This window comes from Asterias rubens, chromosome 17 (assembly GCF_902459465.1).
Source record: "Asterias rubens chromosome 17, eAstRub1.3, whole genome shotgun sequence".
In the NCBI taxonomy this organism is placed as follows: domain Eukaryota; kingdom Metazoa; phylum Echinodermata; class Asteroidea; order Forcipulatida; family Asteriidae; genus Asterias; species Asterias rubens.
Window position 1 is genome coordinate 5,986,291 of NC_047078.1, and position 24,683 is coordinate 6,010,973.

At 39.8% G+C, this 24,683-nt stretch overlaps 2 protein-coding genes across 3 annotated transcripts in view; one reads left to right on the forward strand and one right to left on the reverse strand.

Moving 5' to 3' along the window:
- The first annotated feature begins 26 nt into the window (after positions 1–26).
- Positions 27–6,340, forward strand: LOC117301562. The gene is made up of 6 exons (XM_033785592.1): positions 27–251; positions 1,506–1,615; positions 2,287–2,410; positions 3,010–3,225; positions 4,664–4,752; positions 5,656–6,340. The coding sequence occupies exons 1-6, from the start codon at positions 162–164 to the stop codon at positions 5,687–5,689; spliced, it is 663 nt and encodes a 220-aa protein (XP_033641483.1). The 5' UTR covers positions 27–161; the 3' UTR covers positions 5,690–6,340.
- A 4,173-nt stretch (positions 6,341–10,513) lies between these two features.
- The window catches only part of LOC117301451 (pleckstrin homology-like domain family B member 1), a 41,633-nt gene continuing 27,463 nt past the window's right edge, over positions 10,514–24,683 (reverse strand). The window contains exons 7-15 of one of the 2 annotated variants that reach the window (XM_033785442.1): positions 23,137–23,430; positions 22,704–22,814; positions 21,124–21,225; positions 19,968–20,211; positions 18,658–18,994; positions 17,525–17,615; positions 14,039–14,188; positions 13,145–13,243; positions 10,514–12,641 (exon numbers count right to left, since the gene is read on the reverse strand). In XM_033785442.1, the coding sequence (XP_033641333.1) occupies positions 12,297–12,641; positions 13,145–13,243; positions 14,039–14,188; positions 17,525–17,615; positions 18,658–18,994; positions 19,968–20,211; positions 21,124–21,225; positions 22,704–22,814; positions 23,137–23,430 (1,773 nt within the window). In that variant the 3' untranslated portion in view covers positions 10,514–12,296. Of the gene's footprint in view, positions 12,642–13,144; positions 13,244–14,038; positions 14,189–17,488; positions 17,616–18,657; positions 18,995–19,967; positions 20,212–21,123; positions 21,226–22,703; positions 22,815–23,136; positions 23,431–24,683 lie in introns of both variants that reach the window. The other variant, XM_033785441.1, reaches the window with a different exon arrangement.

Sequence of the window (24,683 nt, forward strand, 5' to 3'; positions counted from 1 at the left end):
CTATTGCACAACACGGACAAGTATCGCACTCCAGAATTGTCAAAGTTCGGATACTTTTTAATGTTTGAAGTCTGGCCGGCTCTGTACGTAAACTACTTCGAAATAAGTTCAAGCTCGACTGCTGATCTATGTTTATTAAGTGAAGTTAGTTCTTATTCGATATGTCACGATCATCAGTTAAGGCAAGTTCAAATTCGAAAGCTGCAGAAGGCAAAGTGGATGCACATTTTCTTAAGAATAGAGTTGAAGAGGTGGGCTAGTCTTTTTAACTTTTATTATTATATAAAATAAGCCTTTTGCAAAATATTTGCTTGGGGGTTGGGTTGGGGGAAGTTCCCGAAGTTGGGCAGTTGAATTTCTGTAAATGGCACCTCCATGGGCACAGTCAACACTCAAATGACTATATTGTTTTGAGTGTCGAGTGTCACTGTGCCATTGTCACGACTGTGCTGTCAATCAGTGTCAAACAAACACAAGTGGATTGTTTGTAATAATAGTTGCCTTGGTAACCATGTAAACTTTTTTTTAAAGAAAAATGAGTTTGTAGTGTAAACAAATAAGTTTGTTGTGTAAGCTGACTGACTTTATATAGTTTCTTTTTTAACAATTTATAAGATTTAAAAAAAATTATAATTTAGCATAATAAGTTATTAAAATCTGCAAGTGCAAAGCAATAATTTAATAAAATAAAATAAGCCTATCCTTCAGCCCACTGTCCTGTTTTCACAGGATTATGCCTTTTTCTTTGAATTGGAAAAATAATAATGATGCCACATATCAACTGATGCCCTAATTACCTTCATTTGTTTATAAGAAGTATGGAAACTTGATGGACATTGAAATTTTCACACCACACACAGATCGTCGATGTGACTTAAATTGGTCCCATTTGTTTTGAGTGTTTCCTGTTTTTGAGGCACACAAGAAAGTATGGTTTCCAAGTGAAGCCATACGTGGAAAAAATATATCTGCAGTGAGTACAAGTATTCTTTTAGACTTTGTGTATGACTCTATAGCCACCAGCAGTTGTCTTCATTTTAGTAAAGTTATTTTTTTTATGACAATTTAAAAAAATTACCATGGTAATTTGCAATAAAAATACAAGTAAATAAAAAGATAAAAAGTGTGAATAATTATTGGCTTTTTTTTCTTAACACTTATACGATAAAGCTCGTATAAATGAACAGTGATAATTAACTCACCAAGCCAATGTTTGAATTTTAATATTTAAATAATAATATTGATATGAGGGTAACAAATAACATTCTCCAAATATGTTAGAAAATGAAAGCACATTGTTTCTTTACACCTCTTTTTTCCCCAGAATGCTCTACAGAATGTTCAGTCTCATGATTTGATCATCGTGAATTGTGAATTGAAATAGTGTTTGATGAAAACTTACCGGTGCGCTTATCTGAAATTCAAAGACAGTAAATAACTGCTGATGGCAATCACAAAAGTATGGATCCATATAACTGTTTAGTTAATTTTGATTTTCATTCCAGTTAGAGGCCGAAGTTTTAGCCCTGAAGAAAAGGCTTGATGGTTTAAGAAAGGCCAAGAACACAACAGTCCTCAAGAAACAGAAGGAGTATGTCTCATCATCTGAAGCAAGGTGAAGTAAACAAATTATGACTGCTATGATTGTTTGTTTGTTTGTTTGTTTAGATGATCTTCCTGTCAAGGGAACTCTGGAATTCTGGAGTCCGCTGTCCATTTTAACCACAAGCCAATAACCAGTTTTTTTTTGTACAAGCAGCTTATCTTACCCATTTTATGAGGGTTTTTTTGGTGATGTGTTCCCGCAGCCTGCTGACCTTTGCCCTTCACAGTAAGATATTTCTCACATGTGAGAACTGGACTTATTAGGAAGAGGGTGAAGGTCTTGGCAAACTCCTATAAGGGGATATAAACGCCAAGCTTGCAACAACCAATCTCTCTAATAAAAATATTGGTTTAACGTCTTATAATAAATGAGTTGCACATATCAATTAGAAATTGTGATTCAGTTACTAGAGGCAGTAACTAAACAACAAAAACTTATTCTCGTCATTGTGAAATCAGAGGTTAGCTTGGTAGGATTTGAACCCACACCCTTGTGATTGCAGGTCCTTCAGTCTAACCACTTGACCAATGTGACAAGGTTAACATTGAAATAGTGGCCAGAAGAAATACAATGCTCCCAGGAGTGATTTTAGTCTTCTTCTTGTGACGAATTACTTAGGGTAAAAACTGATGCAAAATTAACATCTATTTAATTTCAATGATTGGTTCATTTGTTATCAGATCGACCCTTGACCCTAAGATCTCTGACCTCCAGAGGAAGATGGATGACCTCAGCTTGCAGCATAAGAAAGAAATGGAGGCTTTAAAAACAAAACATGAAGAATCACTGCAGAAACGCTCAAAGGTAACTCCCAGAAATGATACAAGGAAACAAAACTTGATGATTAAATGAAATTTAAGGTTGTAGGTTCGAATCCTATCAAACTAACCGCTGATATCCACTATGACTAGAATAAGTATTTTCATCTAGTTACTGAATCTCAATTTCTTGATTTGTGTAATTCATAACCATAGCAGTTTGTTATACCAATGTTTGCGTCAGGGCAGGGCCCAATTTCATGGCTCTGCCTACCCCTGAATTCTGCTGCGCCTCTGATCACCATCCAGTGCTTATTGTGAAAGCGCCGAATTACTGTACTGTTATCGCAGAATGCCCAGTAACGCACGCGCCCAAGCAAAAATTCCCTGCTAACATGTGAAATAATCCCTGCTTCCATAAGTGCCAGTTTTTGCTAATGGTATAAGCTTAGCCAAGCTAAGCAAACATTTAGCTGGGCACCAGCCACAACAATGCAAACTTCATGTAATTTGGGCTGGCAACCTGATTCTGCAAAGCAATACTATTGTGTGCTTAGTTTTTGTCCTTGCAGACTTTATGAAATTGGGCCCTGATGACAAGCCCAAACCATTTCAGGCGACTAATTGAATTACATCTTCCATCAGACATCAACACCGCCCCCTTGTGACCACGAGAAAGAAATCAAGGAGCTCAAGACGAGAAACAAGACTTTGAATGAAGAGAATGAGGAACTGAAACTCTTCAACAACGAACTGAAGATGGAGAATACAGAGATGAGAGAGAAATTTGAGCAGTTGTTTACGGAACTGAGTATCAAAGAGGCACAATGGTGTGAGAAAGAAGAACAACTTAATCTTAAGGTATGGGAAGATTTCTCTATCTCTTTCTTGATTTGCATCGTCATTTTTGACTCCCCTGTGAAAGATGAATCCACAGGACTATTGCCTGCTGCCATAGGCTTTGCAAATCTCACTTCTTTATGTGTTAATGAACTTTTAACGTTAGTGCACTTTAACGCTAGGTAATGAACAAGACTTGCACAATCTACATTTGTTAACTGGAAAAGCAGCATTTCTAACACCATACTCGACTTTATAACACACAAGTATCTTTATAAAGTACATGTACGTACACAAATTGCAGACATGCCGTGAATAAAAGCATGTGGGCTGTGTGTACGTGGAGTCCCGGCAATCCTTGGACCTTCTACGTTTCAGAACATGAACTGTCTTTACAGTAGGCCACTTCAGTGATCTACAGAGCTCAGGAGCTTTGTTCACCTCCTTGAGGAGCATTTGTGAATTAGATTTCCTCAGACTATAATAATAATAGTAATAATATCTATAAGTCTTATATAGCGCACGTATCTACCAAACAAGGTACTCAAGGCGCTGAATATAATATACAAACTTTCAGAAAGAAAGGTAATTGCAGTGATGAATTTTGAGACCCAATTATTTAGCACCTTATAGGGGTTTACAAGGTTCTACGGCGCATACAGCAGCCACAGCCAGGAACACCAGGGCGAACCCCTTCTCTTTTCGAAAAGTGCAGTGGGTTCTTTTACATGTGTTACACAACACATGGGACCAACGGCTTTACGTCCCATCCGAAGGACGAAGCAATGGTGAAGTGTCTTGCTTAAGGACACAAGTGTCATGGCTGGGGATTCGAACCCACACTCTGTTGATCAGAAACACCAGAGTTTGAATTCGGTGCTCTTAACCGCTCGGCCATGACACTATAGAGACAGTTGCTATGTCAAATTGAAGCTTTTGTGTAGCAACCTCCAGATGAGCAAACCCTGGTACCATTGTCCCATACACTTTCATTCAGAATTGTGTATTGGTGTTCACCGTCTCTTACGTAACCACGCAAAAACTTGCCCCGAATAATGTGACATAGCAACTGTCCCTACAGTCTGAGGAATTCAAATTTAAGCAGTAACTTAATAATAATGACGTCTTCTATAGCGCCGGTATCCACTAAAAAGTGCTCATGGCGCTTGCTCCAATAAAAATGTTCCCCCTTGGTTGCTTTCCAGCAGTGCAAAGATCAAGAGAAAAAAACAATGTCCAATGTCTAGGGAATTTTACTGAAATGTTTTTGAAAAGAGATGGGTCTTCGGGGTTGATTTGAAAGTGTCTATTGTTTGGATGGCTCTGATGGAATGTGGTAGACCGTTCCACACCTTCCCTGCAGCTACCTTGCGATCAAGCAACTTATCGTTCCAGACATTATTCAAATCTAACCAGCGTGGGGCTGATTGAAGTTTTATCGTTTTTTCCCCCTCTTCAGATGAAGCTTCAATGGGGAGAGAAGTATCGAGAATGGATGGAGGTCACTGAGAAGAAGATAGCTGACCTCCAAGCAGCTAACGATTTATTGTAAGTCAGTCTCGTGTTTTCACAGCTAACTGTAGCAGAAAATATTGCTTGAAGACACAGGAAACTATTGGTAATAGTCAAAGACCAGTCTTCTCACTTGGTGTATCTCAACATATGCATAAAATAACATACCTGTGAAAATTTGAGCTCAATTTGTCGTCGAAGTTGCGAGATAATAATGAAAGAAAGAAACACCCTTCTCACACAAAGCTGTGTGCTTTCAGATGCTTTGATTTCGAGAACTCAAAATCTAATTCTGAGGTCTTAAAATCAAATTCGTGGAAAATTACTTCTTTCTCAAAAACTATGTTACTTCAGAGGGAGCCGTTTCTCACAAAGTTTTATACTATCGACAGCTCTCCACTACTCGCTACCAAGTAATTTTTTATGCAAATAATTATTTTGATACCAATAGTGTCCAGTGCTTTTAAGGAGTCCAGTCCCGGAAGTAAACTTAACCCACGGAGGCCATGATCTTGGCCTTCTTGCCCCTTCCAAAGCTTCTTATAGACTTTAAGATTTTCCAATGGATGTTCCCTTTACAAGGAGGCCATGGCCTTTGTTGCCCATGATCTTGGCCTTGGTGCACCTTCAAAAGTCTCCATACACTTTAAGATCTTCCAATTGAGGTCCTTCGTAAAACAAAAATAGACTTGCCCTCTCAAAAGTGAAATTCCCGACCTGCACTCTTAAACATAAAGCCATCGTCAATAAAGAAATATCAGCATCTCATTCACAATTGCCAATGCATGTGTGCTTCTGTGCTTTGCTTATGGCAAGCAGAGCTATGAAATTGGACCACGTTGTCAGTTAAAAAACTTATAGTGATTTCAGACCAATACAGATTTACTTTCAATATTAAAATTCCAGGATCAATAAATGGTTTTTTCTTCCTCTCTCCAGACGCAGTTATATGAAACCGTCTGATACAACATAACGACTTCTTCAGTAGACTTTAAGAGGATCCAACAACCTGCAATCATGGAGAGACCATTTCAAAGAGTTTACTGAGCAAACCTGACTGCTCACGAAAAGATAAATAGGAAATAGGAGTAAATTTTAGTTTTAGATGTCGGAGGAAAACCGATGTTTGGGAAACCCACGCAATCAGGTAGGGACTGGAAACCCCAAATCCACATGCAAGGCATTGGCTGAAGATGAGATTCGGAACCAGGGTCCGCAGAGATGATAGGCAGTGGGAAAACTCGCACTGTGTCACCCTGATTCGCTATACATTCCATATATATGCTGAACATTTTATTTTTCACTACAGATCGAGGAACCATATAAAAACATCAGGTATTCAAAGGAAAATACCTCACACAGCAAGTATTTATACCAAAACAATAGTTTATTGGTACCATGAAAATGTTATGATACAGATTTTAAATTATTTAAACTAGTCGAGTGTTTGTATTTTATAACAAGGAACTGTACATGAACACCCTTTGTATTAAACTCTAAATTAGAAGAATTTAAAATCTACACAAAGTACTTGAATCTATTTACTGGCTTCTTAAAGATCGGTCGAGTTGGTCAATAAAAAGCGTTTGTAACCATTTGTTATAAAATGTATATGGTTAGAAAGATGTTGTAAAAGTAGAATAAAATGATCTACACAAATATGCCTCGAAATTGCCTGGTTTTCCTTTTCTCTCGTCGACTAACACGGTCGACCATTTATGAGAGTCAAATTTTTGACTCCCATAAATGGCCGACCGTGTTAGTTCGCACAGTAAAAGGAAAACCAGGCAATTTTGAGGCAAATTTGTGTGGATCATTGTGTTCTACTTCTAACCATTTGCAATTAATAACAAACGGTTTCAAATGCTTTTCAACGACCAACCCGTCCGATCCAAGGCAACGTGTTCCTATAATATACTTTGCAGACTATGTAATCACAATTTTTCTGATCTTTCAGACTATGTTATCACAATTTTTCTGATCTTTCAAAGGGCAAACAAAATCAGAAATCAGACTAGGAAGTACGAAGAATATCCTGCCTGGAATGGATTTCACAAACAGTTAAAGTGACACGTTGCCCTGGATCGGAACAGTTGGTCTCTAAAAATCGTTCGTTATAAAATGCGAACTGGTTAGAAAGATGTTGTGAAAGTAGAATACAATGATGTACACAAATATGCCTTGAAATTGCGTGGTTTTCCTTTTACTTTGCAAACTAACACGGTCAGCCATATTTTATGGGATTCAAAATATGACTCCCATAAATGGCCGACGACGTTAGTCGACGATAAAAATGAAAACCATGCCATTTCGAGGTGTATTTGTGTGGATCATTGTATTCTACTTTTACATCATCTTTCTACCCATATGCATTTTATAACAAACGGTTACAAACGCTTTTTATAGACCAACTCGTCCGATCCAAGGCAACGTGTCCCTTTAAGACTAGTGTCTTAACTAACTTAGGACTAGCCTTAAGTTTTTAATAACTCCTAAAGAGTCCTAGGACTAGTCCTAAGTTAGGACTATTTTTGTGAAATTGACCCCAGTATCTGACAATTTCCCCTTGTATGTTCCAGGTAAAATAATATGCAAAGAGAGCATGTAATATAAACTGCTCTTTCTCTACACAGCTCACTTCAACTCTTTTTACCTTTTGAAATGTAGCTGTTGAATTTTGGATTTATGTTTTTTTTCTATCAAAAATAATAATAAAAACAAATTTAAGCTAGTTTTCTATGTTAATACTCCACTACCAAAGTTGATGTAAATAAATAAATAAATGTAATTATGGAGGATAAATAAACAGCATAAGTGCGTGTAGAAATAAAACACTCTTTTATAACTAAAAAGAAAGAAAAAGTTACTTGAAGCTTTTTACTACATGTAATACTCGGATTTTGATGACACCAAGCATCCTGAGTTTTTAATAAAGGAATCAATGTGTGGTGAAGAGTTTGGTTTAATCCCAACGAGGCCTGGTTCTTGATAATTTTACGAAGACGAAGTCGAGATAAATTACCTCGGCGGGTTTAAACCACTAGTTGAAAACCGATTCAACACACTTTGATTCCCATTCATAAATACCTTTTCGGTCAAAAACATCAACACTTTTGGTCAAAAAGTAAAATAAATGCAAAAATTATAATTGCTCAATGATTTCTTTCAACACAACACCCCTTCAGCTATGAAATGGTAAAGCCCTCCGCCGCCCTCGGGTAAACAACTCCTTATAAGGGAATGCTGTGGGCGTCGCGCGTATCGCGTGATGTGGCACAACTGTCCCGGCCGTTGCTCTCGACCAAGAGGAATGAAGAAACTGTCTTATTAAGCACAGGTTCAAGCAGGCGTGCCACGCCCATGTTTCAACACTTTTTACCGGTCATTAACAAAGGTTTATACACACCCACGTGACGCGCTCTCCACCAATAGGAATAGCGAAACTGTCCAAGGTATTTATGAATAGATGTTAAATTTGCTTCGGCGATAGCGAAAATAGTTTTACCCTTACTGCTCTTTTTAAGAGAAAACAGCTTTCGTAATATGAGAAATGATTTCTGAAACAGTATTGTCAGGTCAGTTTGGCATTAATTTTGTGTGGCGGTTGCAACCGTAACTCCAAGAAGCTTTATGCTTCTGATTTCTAATCGACGCTAATACGTCAGTTTCTTGGAGAAAAAAAAAAATTATGGAATTTGTTCTTGAGGTCATGTTACTTGGCAATCAAAAGCTGTGCCTGAATTGGCAGCTAGAGACTCTTAAGAGACCATAGCGGCTGCAAGCGGCTTGCACCACATCCCCAGAGCGGCTGCAAATGGGGCTCAAACAATGGGGGTAAAATAAAGGATGGGGTAAAAAAAAAAAGGTTAGGGAATTGCAATTTTCCAATGTTTCCCTTTAAACATAGAATCTACAACTCAAAAACAAAACCTGTTTCTAATATTAATTTTCCTGACATTTTACCTGAAAATAGTGGTGCAAAAAATCCACAAGATTAGCAATGTCAGGCCGTATGGTGATAATTATTCTAAATGAACGGTCTCTATAAGTGTTATTCTACACTTACAGGGCAAATTCAAATGCCTTATTCTATGGGCCCGAAGCGCAGAGTTCATTAAGCTTCACCATGAAATTTGACACTGGTCTCAGCCTCGTTTACTTAAAAACAAAAATTCCCAAAAACATTCTTAATGACGGCAGTTAAAGGCAGTGAACACTATTGGTACTTGTCAAAGACTAGCCTTCACAGTTGGTGTATCTCAACATATGCATAAAATAACAAACCTGTGAAAATTTGAGCTCAATCGGTCATCGAAGTTGTGAGACAACAATGAAAGAATGAGTAATTTACAATTTCTTTGAGTAAGTACCAATAGTGTCCACTGCCTTTAAGTTTAGCCTAATACCCAGATACGGCTGAATTTTCAGCACACCCTGCTACACATCATAGCGTCTTTCCTATTAGTACGTGTGAATAGTGAATTAGTAAATAACCCATGGTTGTGTCGTATAACACAGTCAATTTGTACATAAAGATTTACATGTACATGTAAAATAAGCACCAGTCTCGTTACCAAAGTTAGTCTTTTTACAAGAGAAATACATAATTATTTTAAGGCAGAAAAGTCCGTTTTTGGCAGCATATTTAATTTTTTTTCCCCCCAGAAATGTGACTTGTTAAGTACACTTCAAAGTTTATTTTATGAATAATAAGTTAAAATTATGAATAGTTCAACAGAAAGAAAGAAAAGTTTAGACACATGGAGAAAATCAGCCAACATTATTATTAACCAAGTATACGCAAGATAAAATACAACCACGTAAAAAAGACAGTCAAGAATGACTTTCAAGTTGCATTGAATACGAATAAATATCAGGAATTCCAAATCGTTGAATAATCACTCACTACTTGAGGTCACAGTTCCTCCTTGTAGTGCATCCATTATAGGAATAACCTTATTAAATCTGTACAAAGGATCTTTCAAAAGGAGTTGAACTCTATCATAAAGAACATTATAGTAAGACGCAATAAAGGATTTAACATCTCAAACGCCTTCCCAAATAGTTTAATTTCTTACATTATACCGAGGGAAAGAATCCCATAAAAATTACTGCACACCTTAAAACACTTGGGTACAAGGTTTTCAAAAAATCTCAACCTCCAACCCAGAGCACCGTAAATTCATCTTAAAATGTTTTACATGGAAGTATGATTTCAAGTTCTTTTAAAAAGGGAAGGGGAGGGGGGGGGGGGGGTCACACATATATTTTATAGAAGAAATTCAAGAAACTGCTTTCAAATAGTTCATTGCTTTAATAATGCTATGTTTATAAAAATCTTTGAATGACGGGTACACAATGTAAGTAGAAATAGACTTCCCAGAGACTGCTATTTGCATCTTTATCTGTGCGCATTATACCTTGAGGCAATTAACGCACGCTGCTATTTTAGTAAGCTGTTCCCCCGTCTACTAAGATTTCATTGGATAAACGTTCCCTGACATAAGCTTTCTATATCTGTGTTGTGATCGGTCCTTACTCTATGGTCCGAGGTGATGTAATGTCAGCTTGCACTTTCAATCGTCTGCATGCAACGTGCATGTGTGCATCATGAGCATCATGCACATGTGTACTGCACATAGACTTAATATACCAGAACTAGAGGGCGCACTGGTGATGCTACTTGCACAAACGCGACGGGACCGCAAGGAGACACGCGCGCCATTCTGCAAGCGCGTTGAATATAAAGTACACGTTGGAGTTTGTGTTAATTGAACGCTGACGCGATGCTGTTTTGTCAACTTACAAAATGGCCGCACAAACACACGCTAAGCAATGCCTGTTTGTTCAACTTAGAAAATGGCCTAGCCTGTGCGCATACCGGGCGCGTGTTTAGTGCGCCCTCTAGTTAATATAAATAACTCTATGGTACTACATGTGTACATGTGTACTACATGTACAGTTGCACTACACGTGTGTGTACATACATGTATGTATGAGTGAATTGACTGCAAATCTCTGTGTGAAACAAATGCGAGGTCAATGGTACATTTGTAATTTTCCGAACATCCGGTCTGGCTGGTATGTGGCGTTATTCACGAGCCTCAAAGTGTGACGTTGTGCAAAGTTCAGCTTGTCCAAACACAGGCATGTCGCAAATCCACAGCTGGTAGAGGGCGTGCAAGGCAGGCACTTCTGCCCAACATTCGCTGTGGTCTAGTCTATATCTACATAATGGCCATATAATAATACAATAATCCATTTGGCAGTGCATTTAAAAAATAAACCACACCTTATTCTTGGCATTTTACAACGTCACTCAAATGTTTACACTCGAAAAAATATTTTCATGTACAAAAATTCATGCATTAAAACAACAGTACGTTTGTTTCTCTTCATTAAAAGCTCACATTAAATGAATCGTATCTGCTTTAAAAATGTCATAATTGAACCACCATGTTTTGCTTTAATGGCTACGCTTCACAGAATTGATCATCATAGCCATAGCCATCACAGAAGCCAGAGTCGGTCATCCATAGCTGTAGCCACTTGGTGAGGAAAGGGGACACCTAGCAAATCACGCAGCGCTGCAGCCAGAGGGTAGGGGTGTAAAACTCCGACCTCTATCGTTTCGCGTGTCATGGCAAAGCGGTGAAGTTTACCGGACCAAAGATCTGGTGTTGATTAGCCGCAGAGTGTACATGTAGGTTTGAATCTTTGTCCACGACACTTGAGCCACTGAGCAAGACACTAACCATAATTGCTTCGTAAAAAGTTGAGAAGGTAGTGCGTTGTGCTCTTGTGACCCTGTGTCAGCCTCACAGGTAGATGGCAACTTGCCCATGGTGACAGTTGATTTGAGGCGATAGGGCAAATCGATCAAGTGTAGCCCTTGCATTGAAGTGGCCATCTGTGGCTATATGATGTTAGGTGATCTCTCATAAAACAGATAAAAAAGAGGGGGGGAAAAAAAAACACAAAATCTTTAAGCAGTCTCCTCTTCACCCCTCTGCACTTGTTCCAATTACATTCAATCCATAGCCACAATAGAAGCATAACATCGTAATCCAAAGCCACAGCTGTAGCCAGTAGGAAGGGGGGGGGAGAGAATGTGAACTTTGACCTCCAACCTTTAGCACCACACCATTTAGCTTTCTCCTGTTTACCAAAATGCATTGTACTCATCTGCACCCGTTACAGTCACATTCAACATGTGCAATTCATAGCAACAACTGAAGCCATACATACAGTAATCCATAGCCACAACTGAAGCCATACACCCTAGTGATCCTAAACTACAGCTTCAGCCCGTGGGTAGAGGGAGGGGGGGGATAGGGTGTGAACTTTGACCTCCACCCTTAAGCACCACACATCAGTCAGTTGTCTCTACACTTCACTGAAATTCCTTGTCTCCTTCCGCGACCTTCACAATCACAATCAATCCATAGCCCAGCCATAGCCACAACTGAAGCCATACATAGCAATCCTAAGCCACAGCCGTAGCCAGTAGGAAGGGGGAGAGGATGTGAACTTTGACCTCCACCCTCAAGCACCACACATCAGTCAGTTGTCTCTACACCTCACTGAAACTCCTTGTACCCTTCCGCGCCTGTCACAATCACGTCCATCCATATACGCATCGCCTCCGCCGTCGGCGCCACCAGGAAAAACGTCCTCTCCTTGGTCTTGACACAGAATGTCAACACCGGGTCCGGACTCTTGTGGGGTCTCAAGTGATCGAAGTAGACGTCTTGGATAGCCTGGAAGTACATGCCTCCTTTGGGTCGGAGCTCGTCCCGATCTGAGGAGTAATAGAGGAAGGAGCGTTTGACTCGATTGAAGACGAACCATCGACGTCGCCATGTCTTGATGCGTCCGCCCATCTTTATCATGTAGCCTCGACAGGTGTTCCTGGATATCGTTAGCTGTGGAGAGATTGATAAGAATAGAAACTTCTTTTAAGATTGTCCCGTCTCTGATGTAACTATCTATTAATTTCAATTCAATTCAATTCACGTTATTGTCCCCAATAAATTTGTTTTGGCCTTCACATAAAATTAAAAAAAAATTACATAAAATTAATATTTACAAATCATATACAGTAAAAAAATACAATACAAGACACAATGCTCCCAATACTCTCATGGAAAAATATTTTTCATCTTAGGGTGCGTTCGATTAGCTTCCCCGTGTCAACCCTGCAGTGCTCACTCTGTTGAGCTCCTGACAAGAGCTAATCGAACGATCACAAACCCTCTCGTGGTGATGTCATGCACCATGGGCCAGCCCCAGTGACCCGTTCCACAAGCAGGGCACTGGGGGCTGACCCGGGTGAGCCTCTGGAATGACGTCAAAGCTTTTTGAATGTACCAGGGGCACACCGGGGTCGACCCAGGGAAGCTAATCAAACGCACCCTAAGAAACTTACCTCTTTACAAATCTGTACATTGTGTCCCGCATTCTCAATGTGATTCCTTAAATCAAAATCTTGACTGGAGCATGGTAAGAACCTTGTTAACGGTCGAGACTGCCAGAGACAAAACAAAATCAAGATTAATTTTCAGAAAAGGTACAGTACATGACTGACGTGATAGGAGTGTACTGTTTGGTTTGGGTGTATACGGACAAATTTACAGTGTGGTTAGCATTGTGTCCGCCTGTCTCCATATATCAAAACGGTTTATGGATTTGCAGTTGTACAATTTATTGATGTATTATTATTTCCTTTATTTCAGTAATACTACTACATAACCCCATAAGGGTGGTAGCATTTTAAAGATATTTCCAAAAAATAATATGGAGCGGCAATATCCACAAAGGAAAAATAATGCGTAATTTGAATACATTGTAAACAGCCTGAGAAACCTCTCATAGAGAAACTTTTAAAAACAATCTTTACAAGGAAATCGTTTATGAAATACATTATCAACAGCAGCAGTGCTTCCAATACCAAGTAAGTTCTTATAGTCATTCTTTTTGGAGTAATTACCAAGGTACATGTACATGTATACCCTCCCTTTAAAAGACAAACTGTACACATTATTCTTACTTGGACACTTCTGTTTCTCTCTCATTCTCACTTGGGTATTAACCAACTCAAGGTATCTTTAAAAGACAAACTGTACACATTATTCTTACTTGGACACTTCTGTTTCTCTCTCATTCTCACTTGGGTATTAACCAACTCAAGGTATCTTTAAAAGACAAACTGTACACATTCTCACTTGGACACTTCTCTGTTTCTCTCTCATTCTCACTTGGGTATTAACCAACTCAAGGTATACCCTTTCTTTAAAAGACAAATTGTTCACATTATTCTTACTTGGACGCTTCTCTGCTTCTCTCTCATTCTCACTTGGGTATTAACCAACTCTTCTCGTCTCTCGGTCTCGTCCATTAGTTGCCTTTCAAGCTCTTCCCTCTTGTGCTGCTCATCCCTCAGGAGCTGCTCTTCTGCCTGCCTCAGACGATTCTACATCAAAACGAAAATGACGTAAGTTAGAAATAGTTCTGTCGACAAACATCACTCGAAATGAATGGATGAATGCAGCAAAACATGCAGAAATACATACAGCGATAACATGCATCAATGGATACATTACCAGGACAGTGCAGCTTAGTTTTAAAATAAATTTTCGAGTTCGAACACCATGAAGCGATTTTACATTCCAACAAACTTACTTGAGCTGGTAACTTCTCTAAAAATACAAAAAATTACTTCTACATGCTTTACTTTAGGTTGCACAGAGCATGCCCATGCAAATATTTGTTTTTGTTAGTAATTATAAACCTGCACTGTTCATATTGTGCAGTTTTTGACAAGCTTTGACGAAACTTTTACCGACCACGGTCACTGGCCATCCTGCCACCCGCATTAATAACGGCGCGAGCCAGTGAAGACCAATGCTGCACTCACTGACATGCTATGCAAAAATTTGTTTTTAGTAGTCAGGTGGAGTTGAAATAACATATTAATTAATCGATATGAGCTGAAGTGTTTCAACCAATCGCTCAAACGATTTGCGCGAATGGTTGCGTTAGGTTTGCGCTAGACTTGTGGACAAGTCGTTAAATGTCTGTTACGGTGATAGCATTCAAACTCTCCCCGCGGTATTCTACTACTGCTGTCACGACTACGGCCCCATTTAATAGAAGTTGGCAACCAGCAGTTTGCGCGAGAGCAGTGATCTCGCCATAGCACCGCCACAACTCGACTATCTCACCGCATGGGACCATTAACGACTTGTCCACAAGTCTAGGTTTGCGCCCCAGTGGAATGCACCCCAGTTCTCTTATTCACCTGACCTAAAGTTGACGTCTCATACAACCATCACTGTATTCCTATCAGCAGATTCCCATACCAAATACATGTATATCTACCTTATCCATACATGTAAGCCATTTTGAGGTATGGCGGACACAATGCTACAACACTGTAAAGTTGTGGTAAATTTGTGCATATTGACCATAGAAATAGAACGTATGTTATTCAGTGAAGTCCGCAATTTAGGCGACGCGGCGTTTACACGTAAACCTTATGACCACCAACATGGTGAGCGTGGCATCAGTCGCGGCGTGTGACGCGCGCATATCACGTCCGCCATATCTCAAAAAGGCTTATGGACATCCTTTGCCATATAATCTAATATCCTAAGCTTACATACAGCAGAGTATACTAATTGCTTCTAGGTGTGTACACCGTAGCTAATTACCACCACAAATATTATTGCTCTCAGCATATTAAAATCTTGGATATAAATGGCAAGTTCGTTTAAATAAGGAAACACTGTTTGACAAGTTGTTAATTTTTAGGAAGATGTATTATGTACATTATAGCAAAGTTAGTCATAGTATGTGTACAAGTTCTACAGCTGTATTTTTCAGCAGGTACAATACAGAAAGAAGTTGTCACACTAAAAGAAAATAATATTAAATCTTGCATCTTAAAGTATACCTTTGGTTTTTGGAACTGTTCCATTATTTTCATCTGTTTTAAATGTATATACAATAAAATAAACCTGTGAAAATTTCATTTCACAAGGCGGTAGCATTTTTTGCCAAAGGTATTGCCGAAAATCTAGAGGCGGTTATATTCAGGCGGGAGGAATAACTTGTGATCGGAAAGCACAATCTGAGGAACAATACGTACAGAAACATTTCCCTGATTGAAATGTGTTTGAATCTTTCTCTCTGTAAAACCGCATTCCTTTCAAAATTATTTTCTTGAGAAAGACAGATTGAGCCGTACTGTTGAACCATCTAAAGTCAAGACATTGCCTTACCTTCTGCTAATGCTAAGAAGTACCTTAAATAATCATCTATACTATTCTTTTGATGTCTATATTTTTCTGCAACCGCATAATTTTTTCTACTTATTTCTACTTTTCCATTCTTTCTTTGATCAGCAAAAATACTCTGAGTTATCGTCTATTTCTAGCAACCCCAATCTACATGTAAGACCAGTTTTGCCGTCGTTCTTTCTACTTTTATCTATTATTTCTATGCATTTATTCATCTCCGATCGGCAAGAAATGAAATCCACAACTCACAAGTTTTAGTCCAGTCATTCTAAAGCGTCTAGATAGACTGGCATTGCGTTTTCTCCATTTCTTATTTTGAAGGGGGACAAAACAGTTTCATTGATTAAATGGAAGTAAATAAATCTTAAACAAATGGAAACATTCAATTAATAAAAATAAAACATCCCAACATATTGAAACAACACAGATAATCCCAAGGCACAAAATTCTGGAGTGAAATGAGATTAAGACAAACAAAACAATCATATAAACAAAACAGACGTACCCTTAACACAAAACTCTGAAATGAAAATGAGCGACTATAAAGTGACAAGATTCATTTGGCTCAGATGCAAACCATGCAACATGCAGTGAAAGTCTCAAGATGCAAACTTCTTGTTAAATGCTAACTTTCTAAAAGCACCTGTCTTGTTCCTACATGTAGTCAAAACAAATGAAGCCCCCCTCACAATCCTACCACACCTAACCCCTCCCAACATATCCAAAACCATCCTGGCCATGTGCATCCAACCCCCACATCCAGCCACCCAGACCCGCTCAAATTGTTTAAATTTCCACTTTCTACATCGTAGTGCAATATTTCTAGACCCATCCCACACCACACCCACTACATCAATCCCACCCACTTCTTCACGACCCCAGACCAACTCCTACTTTCAATTTCCTAAGCCCCAATGTATCACAGAGGTAACAAAGGCCGTTGCCTCTATGCCCCCTGGCCATTGCCTTGGTGCCCTTAATGCTCTAGTAGATATTTACAATTCCCTATAGAGTGCCCTTTACATAGGAGAAAATGCCTTGGTGCTCTTGTACAGGCCTGATTTCCACTCTCTAATTGTTACATTTCTTCAGACCTACTCCTACTTCAAAGTGCTACAATTTCCCCTCACATCCAACCCCCTTCATCCCAACCATCCTAGACCAACTCCTATTCATCCTGCTCCTTCCCTGATCCCAACACGCCCCCCCCCTCTTCCCATCCTAGCCCCCACCCCACCCCAGCCACCCTTGACCATCATTCTACCATCTACACGTAGTGCTACTTTCTCCTCCCATCCCATCCCATCCCTGCTCCATCTTTTCACATACCCAGCCTCCAACCATCGTTCTACCATCCAGTGCTACATTCTACACCCATCCAAACCACCCCCCCCCCCATCCCCACCCACTATCATTCTACCATCCGGTGCTACTTTCTACGACACAAATCATGCAAAGGGGGGTGAACTCACGACTGGTTGTATATGATGACGTGCTTTATTGGGTACCTGCTGATCGAGGAGGGCTTGTTTCTCAGCCTGAGCCTCTTTCAGAAGACGTTCCATCTCGCTAAGTTTGTCTCGCTCCTCCTTGGTGAAGCTGCAGATTCGTATCACAGACAGAAAGACATACAAGGGGAGAAACAGAAGAAGAAACGGTTAATAATAATGTATAGTTAGGAGGGGAGTTACTTCAGGTGCTTGTGAATCTTGCATTTTGAGACTTTCCTGCATGTTGCATCGTTTGCATCTTGGCAAAAATGCTTGTTGCTTTATAGTCACTCATTTCACTTCTTAGTTTTGTGTCTGTTTTGTTCCAATATATTTGGATGTTCATTTGTCTTATATAGTCCGCGTATCTACCGATACGGTACTCAAGGCGCTTGAACAGATAGAAACATTCTAAGACAGGTTTTGAATTGTTTGAACTATGAGACCATATGTGGCACCTTAGGGTTAACATAGCGCTCCGGCACATTCAGCAGCCACTGCCAGACATATAAGGACAAACACCTTCTCTTAGTGCTAAGTGTAACTGGGTTCTGTTCTGTGCATTACACAACACACTTTGCCACCTACAATGTAGTCCTGTAGCTGAAACAGGTTTACCCCTCTCACAGTCCATAAGAAAGTAGGCTAGGATATCATCGACATTCACTAGGAGCCTGGCTGGTAAAACAGAATGCACTACCTTCCCAACTTTATATGAAGCAATTATGCTGTAAATGCCTTGCTCAAGGGCAGGATATGTCATGACCGGGATTCGAACCCACACTCTGCTGCAGACAACACCAGAGCTTGGGTCTGGTGAACTTGACCACTGGGCCACAAAATGGGATCACCCCAAACCTATTAATAAACAATAACAATACCAGACATTTATATGACGCTCTACAAAGAACACTGTGCCTTAGGCAGAATCAAGAACAGACTCAAATACAAAGAAATTAACAAAAATGTATGAAAATAAACAGATCATAAGCTAGGGAATAGGTGAGTTTTTAGTTGGTGCTTGAGGGTCGCAGCAGATGCCGCTTCCCTAATAACACACAGCAGCTTGTTCCACAATTCGGGGCCAATAACAAAGAATGCACTGTCTCCAGCCTTCCTTATGGAGCGCGGAACACTTCTGAAACACTCACCCAGCGCTGAATGTTCTGGACGGAGTTGAGTTTCCAGAATAGACTCCCGACGTCTCGAGATGTCCGTCGAGACTCTCGAAACTCGAGACACTTGTACAATCACTCATCGGAGAGTCAACCACTAGAGGAAGAGGAGACCCAATAGACTGACAGGGCGAGCTGTACGCCGACGTAGTAGGGCTAGCGGGACCACCATGCAGGGAACCGGGGGAGAGTAGCGGCATCGAGAGATGTTGCTCGCGTTGCTTCCTCTCTTCCCATTGGACGCGGGCTTCGTTGGTTGCTCGACGACGGAGATCGCATAAGCGTTGTTTCTCTTCTTCGATGAGTCTGTCTCCTAAATATTGAAACCAAGAAGATTTGTTTCAGTCAGTTTAAAAGGCAATGGAGTCACAAATCATTTTGAAACTGTTAATTTTATCTGGCAGGGCTCAAAATTAACACTGGAGCGGAGGTCCGAGGCTAGTGGTTTTAACATCGGGCCAGTAGACTTGCGACCATTCAAGTTCAGTGGTCTTGTGTTTTTTTTAATAATAACACCACACTGCATTTTTAATTTAAAGGCACTGTACATGTTTGGTAATTGTCAAAGACCAGTCTTCTCACTTGGTGTATCCCATCATAAGCATAAAATAACGAGCCTGTGAAAATTTGGGCTCAATTGGTCATGGAAGTTGCAAGAAAATGATGAAAGAAAAAACACCCTTGTTGGACGAATTTGTGTGCTTTCAGATAGGAATAAAGGACTTCTAGCTAGAAGCCTTTATTATTTTAGTGAGAAATTATCTTTTTCTCAAAAACTACAGTTTTTCAGAGCGAGTCGTTTTCCACAATGTTTTATACTATCAACAGCTCTCCAATGCTCGTTACCAAGTCAGTTTTTAAGCTAATATTTGTTTTGAGTAATTACCAAACATGTACCTTCCCTTTAATCTAATAATTACTAATATCTTTTCCTGGGAATCTTATGAGATTGTTTGAAAAAGAACTCCTGTGCTACCAAAGTGGTCCTGCGGCATGCACTGCAGTTGGTTGCCTTCAAGTCACCTGCAAAAGTGACAAGGGCCCAATTTATTAAAGCTGTTTAGCAGAAAATACTGCTTGACAAATTTCTTTGCTACATGTAAGCAAACATTGAGTGGAATTTCGGCTGGTAACTGTTTCTACTAAGCAATACTTTTCTTTGCTTAGCAAGTTTTGGTGCTTACAGGTTTTATAAAAATTGGGCCTTGACCCAAAGGGCACAAGGTAAGTACAAAAAAAAGAAGAAGAATTGACCAGTAGTTTGGCCACTAGAGGGAGCCCTTTACCTGTCTCTTCCAGGGTCATCCGTCTATTTCTCTCGATATCTCCGAGGGTTCCTCCCTTCCTGGGTAGACTGTTATGGGAAGAGGCCGGGGAGAGCTGGGAGGGACTTGAGGATGAATCACTCGGTGGACCTCCCTTTAAGTCTCTCGGGAGGGAGTTGTACTTGCGCTTAGCAAGGAACTCATCGCTTAGCGACATCTCGGGCTGAAGACGGAGACGGCGTTCGGCAAGCTCACGGATCTTGATCTATGCATAGGAAACGAAATTTGAGATTTCCTGATTGTTGTGAGACAACTCAGCCAATGACTGTTGATGTTCTATCAAGGAGATTGTGGCGGTCATCATTATTCATTATTCATCATCGTTCTTTCCCCTGCATACTTCTTTAGGCTATAACAGCGTTACCTTACATGTATGTTAAAGGGAAGGTATATATTTGGTAATCACCCTTATAATTTATGGCAATAAAAACTTTTGGTTAGAGGCCTAGAGTAATTTTCGATAGTGTCACGGCCGAGTGGTTAAGAGCATCGAATTCAAGTTCTGGTGCTAATTCACCGGAGTGTGGGTTCGAATCCCGGTCGTGACGCTTGTGTCCTTGAGCAAGATACTTTACTATAATTGCTTCTCTTCACCCAGGGGTATAAATGGGTACCTGCGAGGGTAGAGGTTGATATTGTGAATGAAAAGCTTTCGGAGCGCCACGGCAGCTCGGGGCTGTATACTCCCTAATGGGAGCTGAGAAAGATTAAAGGGATGTTTATTGGCCCTATGACCACGGGACTAATGTAAAGCGCATTGATACGGTTTATTGTGAAATGCGCTATATAAGAATTTGTTATTATTATTATTATTATTATTATGATGATAGTATGAAGCATTTTTTTGAGAAACATTTCAATGAAGGATGTAGATCAAATCATATAGTGTGGTCTTAGCCACTACGGACATTTGGGTACAATCTGCTTGTGATCGCTATGTATGTGCTCAAAAGGGTTAAAACCCGAGCAGTCAGATTGGCCTAGTGGTATCTTATCTCCATTGGATTCAGTGGTTACTTGGCTTCACAACCAGAATGAATGAAATGAAACAGACATTGGGTACAAGCTGTTTGTGGCCGCTGTGTACTCGAAAAGGTTTAAAACATTCACTTCTTACCAAATCTGGAGATTCTTCATCGCGAGGTAGTGAGGACTTCTTGGAGTAATATAAAAGAAGACGGTTGTACTGACGTTCAATATCGCCCAATCTAATCTTCTCCTATAACACATCAAACAGGAAGGAGATCAAAGGTCAATGGGGTCAAGGTCAATGGGGTCAAGGGTCAATGTTCTTTGAGTTCGAAATTCTGTCAACCAAAAATAATAATACGTAATCCTCATTAATAAAAAGGTTGGACAGCGCATCAGTGGAAAAGCTTTTATACTGCGCTGATTTTTAAAGAATGAATAAAATAAATCAATAATGGCCCTTTCGGAACACATCAAATAGATCATAAGACATTGGCACTAAAATAGTTAAAGGCACTGGACACTATTGGTAATTGTCAAAGACCAGTCTTCTCACTTGGTGTATCTCAACATACATGTACACGCTTAAAGACACTGGACACTATTGGTAATTGTCAAAGACCAGTCTTCTCACTTGGTGTATCTCAACATACATGTACACGCTTAAAGACACTGGACACTATTGGTAATTGTCAAAGACCAGTCTTCTCACTTGGTGTATCTCAACATACATGTACACGCTTAAAGACACTGGACACTATTGGTAATTGTCAAAGACCAGTCTTCTCACTTGGTGTATCTCAACATACATGTACACGCTTAAAGACACTGGACACTATTGGTAATTGTCAAAGACCAGTCTTCTCACTTGGTGTATCTCAACATACATGTACACGCTTAAAGACACTGGACACTATTGGTAATTGTCAAAGACCAGTCTTCTCACTTGGTGTATCTCAACATACATGTACACGCTTAAAGACACTGGACACTATTGGTAATTGTCAAAGACCAGTCTTCTCACTTGGTGTATCTCAACATACATGTACACGCTTAAAGACACTGGACACTATTGGTAATTGTCAAAGACCAGTCTTCTCACTTGGTGTATCTCAACATACATGTACACGCTTAAAGACACTGGACACTATTGGTAATTGTCAAAGACCAGTCTTCTCACTTGGTGTATCTCAACATACATGTACACGCTTAAAGACACTGGACACTATTGGTAATTGTCAAAGACTAGTCTTCTCACTTGGTGTATCTCAACATACATGTACACGCTTAAAGCCACTGGACACCTTTGGTAATTGTCAAAGACTAGTCTTCTCACTTGGTGCATCTCAACATATGCATAAAATTTGTGAAAATTTGAACTCAATTGGTCGTCGAAGTTGCGAGAGAATTATGGAATAAAAACGCACCCTTGTACTTTCAGATGCTTGAATTCGAGACCTCAGCTGAGGTCTCGAATTCAATTCAAATATTTTAGTGAGAATTTACTTCATTCTCAAAGCTACATTACTTCAGAGGGAGTCGTTTCTCATAATGTTTCATACTATAACAGCTCTCCATTGCTCGTTACCAAGTCAGGTTTTATGCTCACAATTATTTTGAGTATTTACCAATCTGAGTGTCCAGAGCATACCTGAAGGGTGGATGTGGATGGGGATGGGGGGGGGGGTTGGTAGTAGAGACAGTCTTAGCATTGCCAGCATACCATACCTTGGCTAGATCCCTCTCTGTCTCTTTTTGATGATGCTCAAGTTTCTCCGCTTCAATCTTAGCATCTGTAATAACGTGAGTCATCTGCTTGTCTATGTCTGTCACATTTACCTACATGTACATGTCAAGATTCAAGGAAAGGAAGAAGAACAAAAAACAATTTAAATAAAAACAAATGTTGGTTGCCCCCCCCCCCCAACCTACATATCAAGATTAAAGAAAGATACAATATAGAAGAAAATTCAACAAATAAAATAATGTAACAAATGTTGGGTGTACGTGATGTCCATTTTGCCATACATGCGATGATCATTTTGCCATGCACGCATATCACGCGGTATCGATACGCCGCTTCCACAGACGACACAGAGGGCGGCCGAGCTCAACGTTCTCCGGGTTCTATTTCTATGGTCAACCCACACTTGCTCCTTACCTTCCTCGTCTTAACTTTCTCTTCCTCCTTGGATTCCTCCAGAGATAACTCATGCTCCATGATCTCCCTCTCCTCTTCAATCCTAGCCTCCGTCTCAAGCTGTTGGAACTCCAAATCTTCAAATCGTTTCCTCTCCACTTCCAGTTTCTCCGCCTCCCGCTGGTATTGGGACAGCAGAGCCTGCTTGCGAGCAGTGTCCTCAATGGGACATGCTTCGAGTTGCCGTTCTGTTTCCAGGTGGCGTTGTTCTAGCTGTTTGAGCTCAAACCGTGCTTGGTCGACTTGTTTTCTTTCCTGAATAGACAAATGTAGACGATTCTTGTGTCAAGAGAGGGCCTTGATTCAATTCAAAGAGGTTTTGTCTTTAAAGACACTGGGCACGGTTGGTAATTGTCAAAGACAAGTATTCTCACTTGGTGTATCCTGTCATATGCATAGAATAACAAACCTGAGAAAATTGAGCTCAATTGGTCGTCGAATTTGCAAGAGAATGATGAAAGAAAAACACCTTATTGCACAAATTTGTGCGCTTTCAGAAGCATAATAAAAGACTTTAGGCCTGAAGTGTTTTAATGTTTCAGTGAAAAGTTACCTCATTCTCAAAAACTACATTACTTCCTCACAATGTTTTATACTACAGTTCCAACAGCTCTTCATTGCTTGTTACCAAGTAAGTTCTTATGATAACAATTATTTTGAGTAATTACCAACACTGTCCAGTGCTTTTGATTTAGTTTCTCAAAAGCAATTTGAAGAAGACTAGCTATACAGCAGGAAACAAAAACTGTTCAGATTGCCCATACTTCATAAAGCTGCTAGCTGTACTAAATTTCTAAGCACAAAAATGAATATCATGCTTACCAGATACTGGTTATTACACAAGCTTTTTATAATGCCTGTGACTGGTCCTCTGCCTGTATTCTACTAAGCAGAAACCAACAATTGATTTCTGCTCAGTAGTTTTATGAATGAATGTCAAGTGTGGCTTGATTAAAATTGCTCAGCCCAGAAATAAATATTACGCTTACCAGGAACTAGTAACCACACAAGATTGTGACTGGTCCTCTGCCTGTATTCTACTAAGCAGAAACCAATAATTCATTTCTGCTTAGCAACTTTATGAATGTGTTCAAGTATGGCTTGACTAAGGTGCCCTTGTACCACCTTTCTACTCAGACAAATGCTTGTTCACTAGGGTGCTACCTCTACAATGAAACATTTGACCATTATTTTTCGATCGCACGAGGGCGCTTTCATCAATGAATGTCTTGCATCACAATAGACCGATCAATTAAGCTCCGCCCCATTGCGTATTGACTAATTACAACAAATAAGGTCCGACAGAGTTGTGCAGAAAGGCATTGGAGAGACTCACGTGTCCTTGCTCACACGTGATCGTGGGCGGAGCCTACTGGATCGGTCTATTACATCTTATTTTAACTGTCTGTAGTTTTCTAGCATCATGACAAAATACGGGAAACAAAAAAAAGAATTAGTAAAAACCCTTTTTGTTTATTTGTTTTTGCACCACATGAAATTGGTCCACA

Bases quoted from the DNA above. Each gene is read 5' to 3' on its own strand.
- LOC117301562 (XM_033785592.1), top strand. From the start codon at position 162: ATGTCACGATCATCAGTTAAGGCAAGTTCAAATTCGAAAGCTGCAGAA. The intron at 252-1,505 runs GTGGGCTAGTCT...TTTTCATTCCAG, and splicing joins TTAAGAATAGAGTTGAAGAG to TTAGAGGCCGAAGTTTTAGC. The intron at 1,616-2,286 runs GTGAAGTAAACA...ATTTGTTATCAG, and splicing joins GTCTCATCATCTGAAGCAAG to ATCGACCCTTGACCCTAAGA.